At 39.2% G+C, this 19,214-nt stretch overlaps 1 protein-coding gene across 4 annotated transcripts in view; it reads right to left on the bottom strand.

Moving 5' to 3' along the window:
- Positions 1–19,214, bottom strand: part of SPIN1 (spindlin 1) — a 65,560-nt gene that overhangs the window by 7,080 nt on the left and 39,266 nt on the right. For all 4 annotated transcript variants that reach the window (XM_015849358.2, XM_015849357.2, XM_015849359.2 and 1 more), the window contains exons 3-4: positions 6,712–6,760; positions 782–1,035 (exon numbers count right to left, since the gene is read on the bottom strand). In XM_015849358.2, the coding sequence (XP_015704844.1) occupies positions 782–1,035; positions 6,712–6,760 (303 nt within the window). The remainder of the gene's footprint in view (positions 1–781; positions 1,036–6,711; positions 6,761–19,214) is intronic.

The following is a 19,214-nucleotide window of genomic DNA, read 5'->3' as shown; positions in this document are numbered from 1 at the left end:
AGTCCATTCCAGAGAGTTTACTTAGTGAAGAAATGCAGAATTTCAGTAGTGTTATTAAAACCATAAGCCAATGTATTGCTCAAGATCAAATAATCTTAGTGCACAGTAATGGAATACCAACATAGGCCACAGCGATGAAAACTCTTTGTATTTTAGCTAGATACTGGGCAGTGAGTAGATTAGGCAAGCAAGAAAAGGAAGAGAAGCAGTATAAGGAAGGTAAATTCTTTGAAAATGTTTTCTGTTGTTATTAGAAATGCTCAGGGAATGTACAGAATGAAAAATATAAAATATACGAGCAGTTTAAGGAAGGTAAATTCTTTGAAAATGTTTTCTGTTGTTATTAGAAATGCTCAGGGAATGTACAGAATGAAAAATATCACTCCCAGACATACTGCACACAACATAACCAAGATCACCTAGAGTTTAAATTTTAATGGAAATATCAAAGTTAACTTTTCATAATCTTGTTAAGGTAAAACTCTAAACAAAACCCACAGGATGTACTATTTGCTATCTAAAGACCAAAAAAAAACCAAAAAAAAAAAAAAAAGAGAGACCAAACAAAATCTTCTGGATTGTCAGATCTTTGTGAACTCTGAAAATTTAAACAGATTTAAGATTACCTGCTACGTGACAAAAATAAAAATAAATAAAATCTAAGTGTTCAGATGTCATGTTGGGGATGTCGGGAATCACTGAGAGAGAACATTCAAAAATAAGCATCAGGGTATATGTGTGAATTTAGGAAAAAAAAAAACCAAAAACAACCAACACTTACCAACTCTGTCTGGAAGGACTTCAAGTGCAGAAACTCTTTCATCTTTGTGCAGCTCTAGTCCATATACACAATCAAATCCATCATACTTTATAAGATAAAGAGAGGGATTTACAGGAACTTGGTCAAGAACTGTGCCCTTCCACTGTGTTACAGGTCCACTCCCTTCTTTCCATCCATGCTGTATTCTGCAGCCTACAATGTTTCTTCGTGGCTGAGAAATAGGTTTGCTTGGTCCCACATTGTTTCTGTGCTTTCTGTACACAGACATAAACATAATATTAAACAAGCACATATTCAAAATTCTACTATGGATAAGAAGTGTATACTTTGTCTACAGCTTAGTGTATCTTAGTGAAACAAAAGTATAAAGCTTATTACACTATACTGGAAAAACAAAACAAAACAAAAAAAGCCTCCACACACAAAAAAACAACCAACAAAAACATACTGAAAAGTAGTGGATTACTCCCAACAACATTTTAGTGATTGTTTCATAACTGTATACCTAAAACTAGCTTGCTTAAGATCAAAATTGCTGCAGAGTATCAACTGTAAAACTCACCTGATACCATCTCAAAACAGTTACCTCATGTAACTTTACTATCTCATTTCCCACTCTTGTGGAAAGTAAACAAAAATCCCTTACACCAGAATGAAGAAATGGGTGGAAATATTACTGGCAAGTGTCTGAAATTCTTCTAAGGCATTTTTTTCTCCTATAACCTGTGTTTTCAGCTGAAGGATATTTAGCTTCCTTTTCCACTTATTTTGGAGTCTATGTATTTTTAAAGGTATGTCCGCAATAACATTCCTCTTTACGGCAACACAGTTTAAATGATATGTAATGGTAATGGCGATAGAAGGTATACTTCTTAGTGCACTGAACTAATTACATTTTTCTGCCTTTCTTGTTTTCATGGAATTTGCATGCAAATTCCTTCCAAAGCACTGAATGCTTCATGCAAGTTTTATTCTATGCCGTTATTAAAATCACCAACTAACCATCTGAATACAAATGGAAGAAACACATGAACATTATGACAGCATACTGGGGATAGGAAATTAGTACTGTGTCTATTTTAGTATGTTAAACACACATTTTAATTCTTAAAATTTAGGGGGGTGACACATCAAAATACTGGCGAATCTCAACTAATACTATAATAATTATCTGGACTAGTTACTACCTGTTACATACTTCATTTATATGGCAGTCAAATATGCAAGAACATTCTTAAAAGCCAACAGGTTGCAAACAACAAAAAAAAAAACCAACTTCCTTAAGTACAGCAGTAACTGAAGAAAAATGCCTCAAAGAATGACGAGAGCTCACAGAGCAGTGTATGTATGACAGATACGAAGAAGACAAATAACAGTGAAATCTCCATCCTACAGAGTAAAGCATTCACTATATGAAACTAAAATGCATAATGCTGAAGATGTAATCAAAACTCTATAAAAAATGACTTGTATGATTATATCATCAGCTTATTTATCCCACCTCCAGAAAAATATCCTGGCAGGAACTTCAATAGTAAAATTTACTGAAATTCCTCTTTTGTGATTTGACTTTTTCAGCAAGAGAAGCCTACAGTGTTTGTAGTCCTAACTTCTGAGAGCATAAATTAATATAAACTATCAGCTACAAGGCTAACTAAACTAAATTTAAAATTTAAAATTTTAAAATTAAAACTAAAGTTAGTTTAAATTTTATGCTGAAACTAGAATGTATTATCAAACTCTTGCTCAAGTGTTTTTTTGTTTTTTTTTTTAATTACAATACTCTCAGTAATACTTTATTATGACTAAGTGAGATGAGACAACAGAAATGAGTTTTACTTATGTCATGGTTTTCTGATTTTTGGTTATAGGTATTCCACATCATAACATCATGTAGTGCACTGGAAGTTAAAGAGTTAAAGCTCCAGTTCTGAGCACCTGTCCAGAAGAGAAGAACTACATTCCCCAGAAGACTGTACGTGGCTCTGCTATCATTTCTGCTCAGGGGGAACACATACAAGGCCTCAGTAGGTCATCTAATATCTCTCTTTTTGATTGTCAGGCACTCTCACTGCTGGTCATCCTGACTGCACGCCATTGGTGTAAGGCCTTCAGTTCTTTTTGGACACTCTTGCTCTCATTATATTTGATTTATTAATTTCAATTCTAACTATATTGTATTATCATGTGTTATCTTACATTCCAATACCATACTTAGTAAATTACTTTGTTTCTCCTCAGATCACTGCCACTGTTTTTAATTATTCAGGGTCCCCTGTTTCCCTTTTCTGGAAGTGTGGTTCTGCGGATCCTCCCACTCAGTCACGGAACTGGGCCAAACCAGCCTGTAGACCATTGACAACTTAGTTCTAATGAGTCTTAGTTCCATTTAAGGCAGAATAAAACAAACTAAAGTTTTAAAAAATCTGAAATAGCTACAATAACGTCCATTTTTTATGTTTGTATATTTGTATATACTGCTAATTATCTGATTGTGGGAAAGATTGAAGATACTGTTCAATATCAATTTCTGCTTTCCACTTGTAAAGCACAATCTCCCTGAAATGTTTAAAGTGAAACAATAAAGTGAAAAGTTTCACAGTCATTCTAAGTAATATAATGGAAAAATACTGCATAAGTTAATTCAAGCTAGTAACTATCTTTTAAAATGCCTTGAAGAGAGCAAAAAACATTACAAATGTAGTTACAAGTCAAACACCAGCCAGGTAAACTTGCAAATCAAGTTGTTTCTGAAGTCTGTTCTACTACTCTCATTTCAAGTGTTTTTAATGTTAAAAAAAAAAAAAAAAGAGAGAGATATTTACATTAATAAATTTCCAAGAAAAATTTATATTTTCTTACAAATGAACATGTGGTAAGAAAGAATGTATAACTCTTTATGTAATAGCTACCAATTTGTTTTCATCCAAGACATAAAGCAATGAACCCAAGGAATACCTTAACAGTATGCTGTTTCTGTAATACACCATTTAATAAAAATATACATAACCTTCTAACATGCTATATCCAGAAGATACAAAATGTTTGCCTCTATTAAAATTCTCTTCAAAAATTCCACTCAGATTCTCAGACTGAGATAATAATTTTTCTAGATACATACAACACATGGAGTCAGACAAACCAAAAAACAGTAAGTCCTAGAAATTGCTCTCAACATATCAGATATATTCTCAGTGTGTTTCAGATCCTCTTCCATGTCTTGAACGCATTAAGCTGGTAAAGAAAACCTAGTTATGTGAAAAGGTTTCATTATCAAAACCAGATCTGTGAGACTACACAGGCAGAAAGAAATCTTCCTATTTCTTCAAATTATGTTTAGATGGTCCTCACACAAACTTTTATTTTGCATGTGCTATCACGAAGAACAGTGTACTGGAGAACTACTTATGACTGGCAGCTGAGAACCATTACTTCAGGACTGTGCTTACAGGACAAATTGGTATTTATAAAAGGAGCATGGCAATTTCCAATAGTCTATCTAGTTGTCCATTTAATTAAGTCCAGCTCTCAGAGACATCATGAGTTAGAACTAAGGAAAGAAACTGCAAAGGATGAAAGAAAGCCATACCTCGAAGATTTGGGGGGAAAAAAGAAAAAAAAAAAAGAAAGAAAAAAAAAGCACAGCTGCAAAAAAACTGACAATAAAACTGCAGTTGTGTAGGTGCAGCATAAAAGCAATGGTCCAAACAATTAATGGTCTGAACAATTTCAGGCTCTCATAGTATGAAGAAGAAAAGCTATTAAATATAGGACCCCAAACTTATTACAATCTTATTACAGAGAACCACCAACAGCAGAATGTCAGTGAGACAATTATTATTAACTATTTTTCACAAGATTCAGACTGTGAGGCATGTTAGACAAAGTGCTTCCTATACTCCCTCAAAACTCACTATTCAATTGCAAAATCTTATGATGCTGCAGGAGCCAAGATTACAAGTTAGCTTAAAGAGGCATCAGAAATTCAAAAGGCTAGGTTCATTCACAGTTAAACTATAGGTACAGCCTGCACCTTGAGATGCTCAAATTGCAAACTACAAGATATGAGGGAAGAAGAAAGGATTGATACATACATCATTTCTTGTACTCCTTTCTTAAGTACCAAGAGTGGAAAAAGAATGAGATCTGAGAGACTACTGACTGATCTGAAGCTAATGAGGTCAGATTAATATTCACAGCAATCATCACTATCCACTGACATCATCTGGAAGATCTGTCCTTATGCAAGTGAACTGTAATTATGGCTGAATCCTTTCCAAAAGTCTCAACAGTTGACTACCACTTTGTGATGAGTTCAAAAGAGTAATCTGCACTGCTCATGTGATCACTTCTTTAAATCATGCTCTCTTACATACTCTTGGCTCTTCCCTCTGCCACAAAAATTCTGTAGCACATATGAAGTCTCCCCTATGGCCTTAACATACCTTAACAATAGGCTTGTTCCTCTTGTTTCATATTAAATGAGGAATATAAAAGTCATCATAACTAAATCCACAACAAAGTACACATTATTAACTTACTGTCTACTATAACAGCTCAAAGTATTATAAGCACACATTTTTACAGAATCATCCATATCTCACTTTCTTACTGTAAACTACACGTGCAAACAATTCTCTGCTAGTCTCTCTTATTCTCTCAGATCTAAGTCAGCGAACACTGTATCTTTGTTTGGCACACAAAACCTTCACTAAATGATCCAGGAACAAGTGAACTAGGCTAAATTAACATAAAACTAAGCTGGATAATTAAATTCCTCAGAATTGTATCATATAGCCTTTATGCTAGCAAATGCAGAACCTATTTAGGTATTCAAAAACTGTATATCAACACAACAGTAAAGACAAATCTAGCCACCCTCAAGTACAAAAGGCAACCCACCTCTGATAGTCTTCCCATCATATACTCCTTTCTCTGAGCGGTTGAAAAAGAACAAGAGAAATTAAGTTTTAACCAACTCTACCTGCCTCTAGACAAATAAATTTATGTATTTGCCTTCTATGAGAATAGAATGGATAATGATGAGTTGGTGGAAAGGATTAGAGTAGTTTTACATCACATGCCGTCTCTGGGAAACAGTTATTACTCATTCAAGTATGTTACGTCACTGAAAACACACTTGCTAGGCAAACTGCTTTGGGCAGGTGCATGTCATACACCACCATAATAAGACTTCAGACATAAAAAAAGGAACTAATAACTTTTTAATAAGTTTCACACTAACGCAGCCTAGATTTCTCCCATCAGAGATGCAGTCAGATAAATCTCACCATTTTACACTAAGATCAATAGTGCCCAGAGTATTAACTATTTTCTCACAGCTACTCTGCAACATTCAGCTGCTAATTAAAGATCTTGTACAGGAAATAATGCATGTCATGAGAATGCATTAGAAGATATCCTTTACTCACAAATAGCAGCTTTCTAACAGACATATTCCTTATTTCAGAAAAGTAAAAAATCAATTTCAAAACTACAGTTCTAGTGAACGGAAGATAAAATATTTCTAAGGTTACTTCCATACTGGTCTACCACTAAGTATGCTTTTCAGTTTTTGTCAGCTTGTTAACAACGGATGAACATTTTGCCAGATTAACAGAGGTCCCTGAGTACATGTGACTAGCTTCTGACTTGCAAATGCTTCTCTCTGAATTGCAGAGAAACTGTAAATTGTAGTCATCAGATAATTTTAGAATAACATTCAAAAACTGATGCTTAAAACTCCCTTAGTGGCTTATTCTTTCCTACCACCCTCCAGAAAGAACTGAAGTCTGACTCTGCTCAAAAAGACTGAAGGCTATTCCCTAAGTTTTACAGAAGCTAAGTGATTGGAGCAATGCAGATATATTTCTAAAACAGTCCTTCCAGTTACAGACAACTATAGTTTTGTAAAAATATTAACAACTTACTTGTGGGAAGTTCTTTTCTTCATCATGCTGGCAGAGACTCCTGCATGACCTACAATATAAATGATGATGGAATTACTGATAAATAAAGCCTGTGTACAATTTCATAAAAATCTATATTTAAAAAAAATAATTATATATAAAAATTTCCTTATGAACACTAAATGTACACAATCCAAAAACATCATGTTGTGAATGATCAATGAACTCCTGCAATGGGAGAATGCTTTACAGAAATAAGAAAGGACTGCTTCCCCATGAAGCTTGAAGAGTGATATCACTACAGTAGCTAAAAAAAAAAAGCTGAACTTCACATAACAGGGACCTGGTCTATGTTCTAGAAGAATGGCCACAACAGCTGAGATGACCAGCTAGCTGTAACAGTTAAGTGAATCAAATGACTGTCCTCATGCTAACCAAAATAATGCAAATGCATGTCTTGCTGAATTAATCAGACCAACATGAAGGAAGTGTACATATGATCCAGCTTATAGAACATAAGAAAACTAAGCAATAAACAAAGAGGCATGAAAAGAGCAGGTCTCTTGAGCTGGTTTCAACTCACATATTCCTTCTGAGCAAACAAGAATGTCTAGTATTATGATGAGGAGCATGTTACAGACATAGAATCATATTTGTATTACAATCCAGCTGCACATTACAATTACTATATTAACTGTGCCCAGTGTAACTGACACTTGTAATTTAATTACTGTAATATTCTGCTAAATCAAACAGAATTAAATGTCTAAAGACTTAAAATAAGGTATTAAAGAGTTAAAGCCTTCTGTAAAGAACCTGGTAAGAGAATGCTGCATTCTTGCCAGCAGTAGGCATAATGCACATGACATCACAGGGCAGATTCTAAGCAGTACTGAGAATTCTGATAAAGTACTACAGTCATGAATAAGAGTCTAAAGTAAACTACTTTACACAGTGATTTAGGAAGCAGTGAAAACATTGGCTGCATTTGGGCTCCTTAAACATGAGGAACAATCACCCTTTGGACGTGAGCACAAGCAAAGCCTGAAAGAAACTAGCAGAGAAAGTCTATCTAAAGGATAGACTGTTGGAAGTAACCGCGGGAGACAAGTCTCATGCTATCATGGTCAACAAGCCTCGTTTATTAGGTGTTACAGCATCTCATTTATACAATCAGTAATAAGTTCATGCATATGCAAAAGTTAAGCTCAGGATTGGTGAATTAAACTTACTTCATCTGACCTTTGTGGTTAGTCTTATAGATACTTTTTCTTTGCAGCTTTGTCTACACCTTGCTACACATCTTGCTTTTCCCTTAGGCCGTCCTTGCTTCTAGATACATATTTCATCTTTAGCTACATACCCTGTCTTTTCACATACTGATTTCTCCACAGCTGCTTAGCCCGTGACCGTCCCTAGAGAAACCGTCTTTGTCTTTAATCACGTTCATTCTTTTACAATTTAACTAGTGGAATCTCTTCATGTCCTTTCTCATGAAGCCATTCTGCATAAACACTCTCCACATTTCCCCCGTTTTCTTTTAAAATGAAAAGGCTCAGTTCAACGACCGATTAATCATATTTAACAAGCATTCAGTTCGTTTGTTCAATCCATCTCATGTAGTTTTATCCTGCTCCATAGCTGCTGCTCTGTGAACTCCTTACTCGATCCATGGCTGCTGATCTATAAATTCTTCTTGTATTACAACAATTCCAAGATTCTGCCTATAGAGTAACAACACTACTTATATTAATGACATAACTATTACAACTCAATCAAGACCTCGATTGACAATACTCTAAAAGTGAAAAAAGAGACAAGTCAAATATAACATAACAACATTACTGTTAAACCTACTAAAAAGAACAAACATGTTTGTACTGCAACCTAAGTTTCTTCAACCTAAAAATAAATCCGTGAGGGTCCCATTGTGTTAATCTGTAACTGATCAGGAAAAGTCTTCAATTTTTATATACTCTGATATATTGATTTTAATGACCACTAAAATTTGTGCAATAAATGCTTTTAAGATGCTCATAACCATGCTCTACTGACTGAGTTATCCGGGCTAATAATTGATTAATGATCGTGCAATTTAATGAAGTAGCATGTCAAATAGAACCAATTTTAGAGGACAAATGTACTAGAGTATCACTAAGGGCATTATTACTTATTGACCCTTGAGAAACAGCAAGCTGTGTTGGTGGTGGATGCGACAGGTAGTGCCAGCAGGGCGTCCCCTGCTTCAAGGTGCACATTTCCTCTCTCATCCATCACAGATCTCTCCTGCATTCAGGTCTGAAGGATTTCTTTCCAGTTGTACACCATATCCGCCATGGCCAGTGCGTGATATAGAGCCCAAGTGGAACACCTGCTTGGAAAACAGAATAAACTATCAAATTTAGTTCTATTAGCGTGCACTTTTGTCTAAAATGATGCATGGTTATATTTTCAGATCCCAATTAATTGGATGTAAAATAGGTATCCGTTATATGATACAGGGTCATCTCTTTGTCTAGAAATTCCTTTCCCAGGTTTTGTCTTTGCAAATTAAGAAAAGCTAATTAATAGGCTAATAACATCATAACCAAACAGTACTAAAATATTAAAAGATCTATTCCTGTAGATTCTAGCATTGATTACATCAAATCCTGTTTAATACACATCTGATCTATTACTAAAATAGAAGAAGCACACAACATCCTAGCTAATGCCTTAAACTCTAAATCTTGAGACTGCATTGGTAAAACAGAAAATCACACACTATGTCAAACTATTAGTAATATTATCTATAGCACAGCAAGTTACAAAGCAATACCACTAAGTAATAAACACACAATTACAATTACTATAAAGGCTGGATGCTATTTTCTGCCTTCAGATGAGACTGAAGATATCATGCTGGAACCCACATAGGGCCAAGTCCCTGTGGAAATACGAGCATATTCACGATCCCAAATTGTCAGTGGTAGGGAACAGTCCCAAAGTCCTGTGGCCATATTCCAAATATTAACCATAGGCTGTTCCTTTAGCACTGGGGAAGCCTCAAAATGACGATCCACATAAGCTGTATCTCTATGAACACGATTCAAAAAATTCAGCACAAACAAAAACAAGCAAACCTTACATAATATTTTTTTGCAGTGTGTCTCCATATTCCCCCTTTTTTGTTTAATAATAAGAATGGATTTCAGTGTTGATAAATGTGATCAGTGATAGCTTGTCCAGTGGGAGAATGAGCAATAGCTGTAGTATGTTTAACACACCTTTCTTGGAGGAAAGTTTGAGTGGCCTTAGAGGTATACGCAGGCCCATTATCTGTTTTTGTAGCATGTGGGATTCCCATAGCAGCATAAGCAGATAACCAGTGTTTACGGGTGTCATGACTGTGTTCACCTGTATGTGCTGTGGCAAATATGTAAGAAGAATGAATATCTATTGTTACATGTGCATATTTTACACGGCCAAATTCAGGAATGTGAGTGACATTTGTCTGAACACAGTTGAAGAGGTGCTGTGCCACATGGATTTGTCCGAGTCTGAGGCAAAGAGGTATCAGTCAAATTATGTAGCTGATATTCTGTCACAAACATGGTGTATTGTGTAGGAGAGAGGATCATTCTTAACACAGTTTTCCAATCGTGAGGGGTCATAGCGTAAGTGTCACTGTTTGTAACCAAAAGATTGTATGTAAAGGCTGACCGAACTCTGTATGTTCTTATTGACTCCCTTAGCTCCTTCACTGCCTCATAAGGCAGGGATTCCAAATGGGGGACCTGATTAGGAAAGGTTTGCAACGTGTCAGCATCACCCCTTAATATTGTTTCTTCTCTGCAATGCTCTAAGACATCACAGTACGCTGTAGGGAAAATTGTCATTCCTGCTCCCTTCAAAGTATCATCAGGAGGAAATGCGTCCGATTCCCTTTCTGGATCTACTGGACCTGGGTCACAACCATCCCCAGTTTCAGTCCATCCGTGTCTTTAACACGTTTACACACGGGCTGCAGAGACACAGCCGCGCACGACGAGGAGGGCGGCATGGCGAGGTGCAGAGAACGACGTGGGCGAAGCAGAGGGCGGGGTGCTGTAGAGACCGACAACGCGACGAGCGACGTGTGCGGAGGGAAGGCGGCCGCTGGCTGGAACGGCAGCTTGTATCGGAGCGCGGCCGCTTTCTTTCGTGCGCTGCTTCTCACGTTTCCCGACTTCCTATAGCATACAGCAGCGTGTTGGTGTTGGATTGACACTTGCTGCGCCAAATCCCAGTGCTTGGCAACTCGTGACGGATGTGCCAGTTTTTCCACAACGGAAACATTTCATGAGGGAGCTGTTCTGCGAGCGTGGGCTTGTAGCGACTGCAGCTTGGAGGGGTGCAAGGGCTGCTAACACTTGATTCTGAGAAGCCTCAGCCTGTGCCTTTAATCCTGCCCCTAGCTCTTTAATAGCCTCAATCTTGAAAGCCCTGAGCCCCGTGGGCACGCTCGAAGTCTGTCTAACGCCTCCTCTTATTGTCCAGTTACTCCTCAAAGTACTTAGAATGCACGAGCTGTAGCATTACAATTCTGAAGTGCACAATGTTTTAGCATTTATTTCCCTCATGTACTCTGGTACTCCAGCCTTCTCTATGGCTCCAGCTACCTTATCTATGAACGCTCCAAAATCCTCATTTCTTCCCTGCTGGATTCCCATATAAGACAACAACCCACCTGGTGCCTTGATCTTATCCATAGCCTGTCTGGCCAGATACATTGACTCCCTACATTTAACTGGTCCTAATAAGCCGCCTCCGTCCGGATGAAAGGAACCCACCCCTAAAGTTCTTACGGTGACATTATACAAGGGGATCTCCGGGCTGCCTAACTATCGCAACTCTCTGTTGGCAACATCTCTTCCCAATAAGCATTAAATAGCAGTTGTTCGTGCTGCGAAAAAATCAACCTAGCTATAGCCCCACAATCAGATGCAACAAAACCTGAGTACTCCAGATATTAATCCAGGTATCTGTTCTCGCTGGCTCACTTTTTACTCCAAAACTGACTGACCATATAGACCGCAATTGTGACAACAACTTCCAATCTAAAGCACTGATAGCAGCCTGTGTCCCGCCTGCAGCATTAGGCGAATACCCCACCGACAGCACCGCCTGTGGCACCGCTTCCAACGCCTCACCGTCTCCCGTCTCTAAACAAGCCCGCGCCAGCGCAGCCCAAGCCCCCCCCTGCTCCCGCGCGACGGCCTCCGCCAGGTCACTCTGTGCCCAGGAGCGGCTCATTGCAAAGGGGGTCAGGGGGCCGGCTGTAGCGCCATGGTCGATGCAGCGCCTCGTCTGATACAGACTGCAGGAGACGGAAGACGGGGCACTCGGCTCCGCAGCCGCTGGCAATGCAGGCTCGGCGGCCGGCGGAAACTTTACGGTGGACACAGCAGGGGGCCCCCGGCAATTCTGACCATTCATTATAATTCTTATTCCTGCCTGCACAGCACTAGTCTCTTCTACCGCTTCCTTTTCTGCCTGATATTGCAAACAAATCATTATAACCACACGCCACACTTCCCGCATTTTTTAACCATTTTCTCCCATCTATCAATTCCCTGAAAAATTGCATCTCCAAATTTACCCACTCAGCAAGATCATGCACTAAATGCGGATTCTGAAATAACCTTTTAGCATTACCCATACACTAATAACTTGGGAGTTCCTTTTCCAAGTCTATCCCTTTAACTGTCTCCGCCTAAGAAAAGCGGAAAATAAATTATATGCTGCTTGCCTGTCCATTTTACTCACGTGGTACCGTTGCAGGCCCTCCAGCTTCGGCAGCACGTGTCGTCGAGCCCACCTGTCGTGGTCGCTCGAGCGCGGAGCTCCAATTTTAGCTTCTTTTTCGTCGGTCCGTCGGGCTGTTGAAATCCGGACCCGAACCCAACGCAGTTCTTCACCCGCTGGGCGCCTTTTTTCCTTATCACGTGGGGTCACCATTTGTTGGAAGTAACCGCGGGAGACAAGTCTTCATGCTATCATGGTCAACAAGCCTCGTTTATTTAGGTGTTACAGCATCTCATTATACAATCAGTAATAAGTTCATGCATATTGCAAAAGTTAAGCTCAGGATTGGTGAATTAGACATTACTTCATCTGACCTTTGTGGTTAGCTTTATAGTTACTTTTCTTCACAGCTATGTCCATACATTGCTACACATCTTGCTTTTCCCTTAGGCCGTCCTTGCCTCTAGATACATATTTCATCTTTAGCTACATACCCTGTCTTTTCACATTAACTGATTTCTCCACAGCTGCTTAGCCCGTGACCGTCCCTAGGATAAACCGTCTTTGTCTTTAATCACGTTCATTCTTTTACAATTTAACTAGTGGAATCTCTTCATGTCCTTTCTCATGAAGCCATTCTGCATAAACACTCTCCACATTTTACAATTTAACTAGTGGAATCTCTTCATGTCCTTTCTCATGAAGCCATTCTGCATAAACACTCTCCACAATAGACAGATGTTTGGTGTGATGTTTCATGGATAGAAGGGCATTATACTTATTCCAGTCAAATTTGGGTTGAATTTGGAAACTTAAAACCTTTGGATAAGAGAAAGAAAAGGAGAAAAGAAAGCTGGTAATGGTTGTTAGAATGCTGCTAGTGAACAGTAGTTAACTTTGGAGATAACATTTTTTTAGCAAATGATTTTTGCATGAAAAGAACATGATGTGCAAAACATGAAAGCATATGGGAAAAAAAAAGAAAAAAAGTTTTCTGAATCACATCATCAGAACGCAGTGATTGCCAAATACATATGCATTCTTTTCTACAGTCTACTCAAATAGACCCAATTAAAGTCACAGCTGTTATATATACATCTTTAGGCTAATGAATGCTCAGGAGATGTCTGGCTTGATTCTGATTCTCCCAGTCCTCTTTGTGATTATTCAAAAAAGAAAATAAGTTTAAAGTGGTTACTACTATCATATGAATTGAGAAAGCACCAGGTGCATACTTTGGATAATTATTCACTCCCTGTGATAAAATAATCTCAAAACTAAACCAGGAAGTATATTCCTAGAATGGATGGCCTCTGTATAGGGAAAAGGAGCAAACCAGGTTATTCTCACTACAGATGACACTCACAGTTCAGTATTAGAAACAAGGATACTCCTATAAACCTTAGCACTGAAATAGGCAGACCCGTCCTGTCTTCTGGGCCAGGCAACTGCTTGTCAGCCATGGTTGAGGGTAGTGGCAGAGAGCGATGAGAAGTATCAGATGGTAAATGGTGGTTGGGATTGTTCAAAAGCTGCAAACTGCATGACAGCCGCCATCACAGTGCAACTGCTGTATTATGATTGTGCTGTGATTTCAGTATACTGATGTACTGCTCTGCTAAATGAAAATCCCATCTAACATCAAATACATTCAGAGAGGTAAAGTGGGCATTGAAACAAAACCTCTTGTGGGCACTACCCAAAAGAATCTTGTCAGAGCAGTGAACTAACGTGCAACTAATTGGACACATTTTACTAGCATCTGTAAAGAGTTGTGTATACAAATGCTCAGAATTTTGACTATTAATGCTTAAATAAACACCTACATAAAAATATTTAATCAAGTTTCTCTACAGGTCTAAACAAATCAATCCTTCTGTATTCAGTGTGACTATATTTAACTATGTTCCAAGCATATCTTTGGGGTGCATTTGCTCAAGTCTTTCATGAGGAGTCATAGCGGTATCACACAAGAGTCAAGCACTAGAAGTACTCCTAAAAAGAAGTACTCAAAAGTACTCAGTCTCCATAATATTCTTATTGTTGCTTTTTCAAATGGAAAAACAAAGAGGACGTATAAAGTAACAAATGGTAGAATTAATACTCTATCTTATGTTTATCACATTCAGGCTTGAATCAAATCCTGAGAGTTGTGTTTCCAGTTCAAATGACATCTAAAAGGTTTGGGTTACAAAAACAAGCCTTTCAGTAAATACTACAGTAAAGATCTTATTTGCAATACAGACTTTTAGAAGAACATAGAATTAGAACTATACTTTAAGCACGTTTGTATGAACTTAAAATGAGAAAATAACAATAATTTCAAAAGACAACCAAAAGTTGAATTAGAAATGGTGAAGAATTTGGGAACTGACTGCAACTGAAGTTGTTTCTGTATATGAGGTAGCTATGTTTAATTTATACTTAATTCAACAAAATTTATTTTATTAAAATATGGGAGTGTTTTACAAAAACTACAAATCTTTAATAAATAAATAAATAAAAATTAAATTATCTACTGATGATGGTTTTGGCTAAAACATCTCAGCAGCACTACAGAACAGCTTGGCAGCATTACAGAACACCCTGAGTTGGAAGAAGTCTATAAGAATCGTAAAGTCCAAACCCTGGCTTGACACAGGACCACCCAAAAATCAGACCATATGTCTGAGAGCACTGTCCAGATGCTTCCCTAATTCTGGTGAGCTGGTGACGTAACCACTTCCCTGGGGAGCCTGTTCCAGTGCATGATCAACCTTGTCTGAGATTGAGGAGGAATTTGTTGACTAGAGAACTATCGCCCTGCCACCCATTAAGAGCTCTCAGGATTATCATAGTATAGGAATCTCTTTATTGTGTTCAACATACTTCTTATATGTTATTCACTAGAAAGCAATAACTTACCAAGAACAGGCTTAAGATTCTACCAAGCAACAGGAATAAGACAATAGGTTTCTCAACTTCCCTAAACATGACAAGATTAACCGTGCTTATCAGCAGAACAGTGTGAACAGAATACCCTGTTATTCTTTAACTGCAGTCTGTTCTAGTCTGCTGACTCCTAAGGTTTCAAAGCTATGGAGCCTACCACAGAGTTTATCAAGCCCCATGATGACTAACCTACAGTTACATCCTCACCCACAGAGAACAATACAGAATGGGGTCTAAATGACTAGAGTCAGAATCTTTTAAGATTTATGGGCCTTCACACTGCAAAGACAGTGATAGACTGGTTATCCTTACTTCTGCTTAAGGCTGAAAAACACGAGCTGAGGAAAAAACATCAGTATTAACTGAGGAGGGAGTGCATGACCACCAGAGAACCTTCTTGAAAATTCCTGAACCTTCTATAGACTCAAGAGGGTTGCCACCCCAAGGGCAGTCTCAGACTACTACAGTATGCAATGTTGAACATGCCCATTTACCTTTGTTGATTCACCGCTCACAAATCAAGACTCAAGACAACCCTGGATCCAAGTTAAGTGGTGAAATTTCACCTTCTATGTCTGTCTTTCCCTTAATCTTCTTTTAATCAATTTTCTTCAGTAACCGTCACCTACTATTGTTAGAAAATTAACTAATTTTGCCTCAAAGTAGTAGATTAAAAAAAGAAAAAAGTTAGAAAGCTCAGTAAACTGTCTGGTATTGCTCCATTGAGTCACTGTCCGACTACATTGCTCTGGCAACTCTCATCAAACACACAGTATTTAGAGGACTCCAAACATTCACCTTCTTCACAATTCTGGGTGGGATGAAACAACTTTCTCTGCAAAGAACGTTTTCTTGATATCCAACCTAGACTTTCCCTAACACAGCTCCAAGCCTTTCCTGTGGGTTCTACCACTGGTCACCAGAGAGCGCTGCTCCTCCACTCCCCTCATGAGAAAGCTGTAGGCTGCAATGAGGTCTCCCCTCAGCTTCCTCTTCCCTGGACTGAACAAATACAGGGACATGCATTCCTTGTTAAACTTCATAGCATCCTCAGAGTCAGAAGCGCCTTTAAAGGCCATCTAGACTAACTCCCCTGTAATGAAAAGTGGCATTTACTGCTAGATCAGGTTGCTCAAAGCCTGTTCCAGCCTGGCCTTTAAACTCCAGGAATGGGACATCCACATCACTGGGCAACCCACTCCCAGTGCCTTACCCCCCACACTGTAAAAGACATTATCCTTATATCGAACCTAATTCTACCCTCCTTAAATTTGAACCATTTCTCCTTGTTCTATCACAACAAAACCTGCTAAAGAGTCTGCCCCCTTCTTTCCTGCAGCTTCTTTTTAGATACTAGAAGACCAGTATCAAGTCACCTCAGAGCCTTCTCCAGGAGCTTGTGATCTTGAGCAATACAGGGCTGGCAAAAAGCAGAGCTAGGGCCCTGAATTTCAGGAGAGCAAAATTCCAGCTTTTCAAGGAATTGCTGAATGGGATCCCCTGGCAAAATATCCTTATGGGCATAGGAACAGAACAGAGCTGCAGATCTTTAAGGGCACTCTTCTGCAAGCACAAGAGCTCTCTGTTCCCCAGCAGAAGAAACTGAGAGGAGGAGGCAGGCAACCAACATGGCTGTGCAGGGAAATGCAGCTTGTACTGAGGGAAAAGAGAGAAATGTACAGAAGTGGAAGCATGTTTGTGTAGCCCAGGAAGAGTACATGGGCATTAAGCACAAGTGCAGAGACAGCATCAGGAAAGCCAAAGCAGAGATGGTGCTGAACTTGGTAAGGGATATGAAAAATAACAAGAGGTTCTACAGGTACATAGGCAGGAGGGAGCCAGCTGAGTGTGCATCCCCTCTGATAAAAGAGAACAGAGATCTGGCTTCCTCAGACGTGGGAAAAAATGAGGTCCTCAGTAAGTGTTCTATCTCAGTCTTCTCTGGTGGTGATCACAGAGCAGATCCTCCTTGTTCCTATGTTAAGGTGCATACAAGATGAAAAGGTGATCTGAGTTGGCCAGCATGGCTTTATTAAGGACAGATCTTGCCTGACCAATCTGGTGGCCTTTTACGATGGATAAACAGTATTGGTGAACAGGGGAAGGGCAACTGATGCCATCTACATGGACTTCTACAATGCCTTTGACAAGATCCCTTGCTACATCCTTCTCTCTAAATTGGAGGGGTATGGATTTGAAAGATGGACTGTTTGATGGATTAAGAACTTGTTGGCTGTGGTCAGCCATTCTGTGTCTGGGTGGAGGCTGGTCACAAGTGGTGTTCCCCAAGGGTTAGTCTTGGAATCAGTGCTCTTCAACATCTTCTTCAATGACGTAAGGCAATGAAATTGAGCACACCCTCATCAAGTCTGCAGACAACACCAAGCTGAGTGGTGTGGTCAATATATTGGAGGGAAGAGAAGCCATCCAGGGACCTGGACAGGCTGGAGAAGTAGGTCTATGAAAACCTACTGAGATTCAAGAAGGCCAAGTGCAAGGTGTTGTGCTTGTTATGTACAAGCCCAGGTATTTATATGGAAGAACTCCATGAGAGTAGCCCTGTGGAGAAGGACTTGAGGGTTCTGGTGGGCTAGAAGCTGGACATGAGTCACAGCAGCATGTGCTTGCAGCCTGGAAAGGCCAACAATAAAACAGGCTGCATTAAGAAAGGGATGGCCAGCAGGGAAAGGGAGGTGACTGTCCCCCTCTACTCAGCTCTTGTGAAGAGGCCCCAGCTGGAATATAGCATCCAGGCCTGGGGCCCCCAATACAGGAAGGACATGGCGCTTTTGGAAAAGGTCCAGAGGAGGGTCACAAACATGATCAGAGAGACGGACCACCTCTCCTGTGAAGAAAAGTAGAGGGAACTGACCTTGTTTAGCTTGGAGAAAAGAAGGCTCTGGGGAGTCCTCATTGTGGCCTTCCTCTACTTCAAGGGAGCGTATAAACAGGAGGGAGAATAACTGTTTGCATGAGTTGATAGTAATAGAACAAGAAGGAGTGGTTTTACACTAAGACAGGGGAGGTTTAGGTTAGATATTAGGAGGAAGTTTTTCAGTCAAAGTGTGGTGAAAACACTGGAACTGGTGGCCTAGAGACGTTGTAGATGCCCTATCCCTGGAGGCATTCAAGGCCAGGCTGGATGTGGCTCTGGACAGCCTGGTCTAGTGGTTGGTGGCTGACCCCACTCACAACAGGGTGAAACTGGATGATCAATATAGTACTTTTAAACCCAGGCCAGACAGCTGTTTTTCCCATTAAGAAAAGTTTTAAAAACTAATTACTTTTTTACAATAGCAGCTGAAATAATTAGATGTTATTTAATGAAGTAAATGAAGTTTTTAACCTTCAAAAATAGGTTACTTAGCTGAAAATTATATACTACACTAGACCATATAACCTTCAACACTGCTTTAGCAAGACATACACATTCCTGTCCATGTAATAGCATTGTGTGGAAGAACATTTCTCTATTTTGTACATTTACAAAAAGTCAGAGATCATACAAAAAGCCAGTATGTTCCACAAATTAGTACCACTTGTAGATATAGGAAGACATACGCTGAACAACACCTCTCACACACAAGACTGGTAACACACCAATCAAGTACCTGTATGTTGTGGTTTTTCAATTTTTGTTCAGTATTCCACATTGTAACATCATGTAAAAAAGTGGGAGTTAAAGAGTTAATGCTCTGGTTCTGTGGACTGCCTCTTTTGGGTATTTTGGGTTCTCAGAAGGGAGGGGAGGAACAGTATTCCTGAAGGACTTCATGAGCAGAGGAAGAAAGATGGAGCTCCTGGCAGGGCAGCAGCCACTCTCCCTC

This window comes from Coturnix japonica, chromosome Z, assembly GCF_001577835.2.
Source record: "Coturnix japonica isolate 7356 chromosome Z, Coturnix japonica 2.1, whole genome shotgun sequence".
NCBI classification, from domain to species: Eukaryota; Metazoa; Chordata; class Aves; order Galliformes; family Phasianidae; genus Coturnix; species Coturnix japonica.
This window is presented reverse-complemented; position numbering and strand designations above follow the sequence as displayed.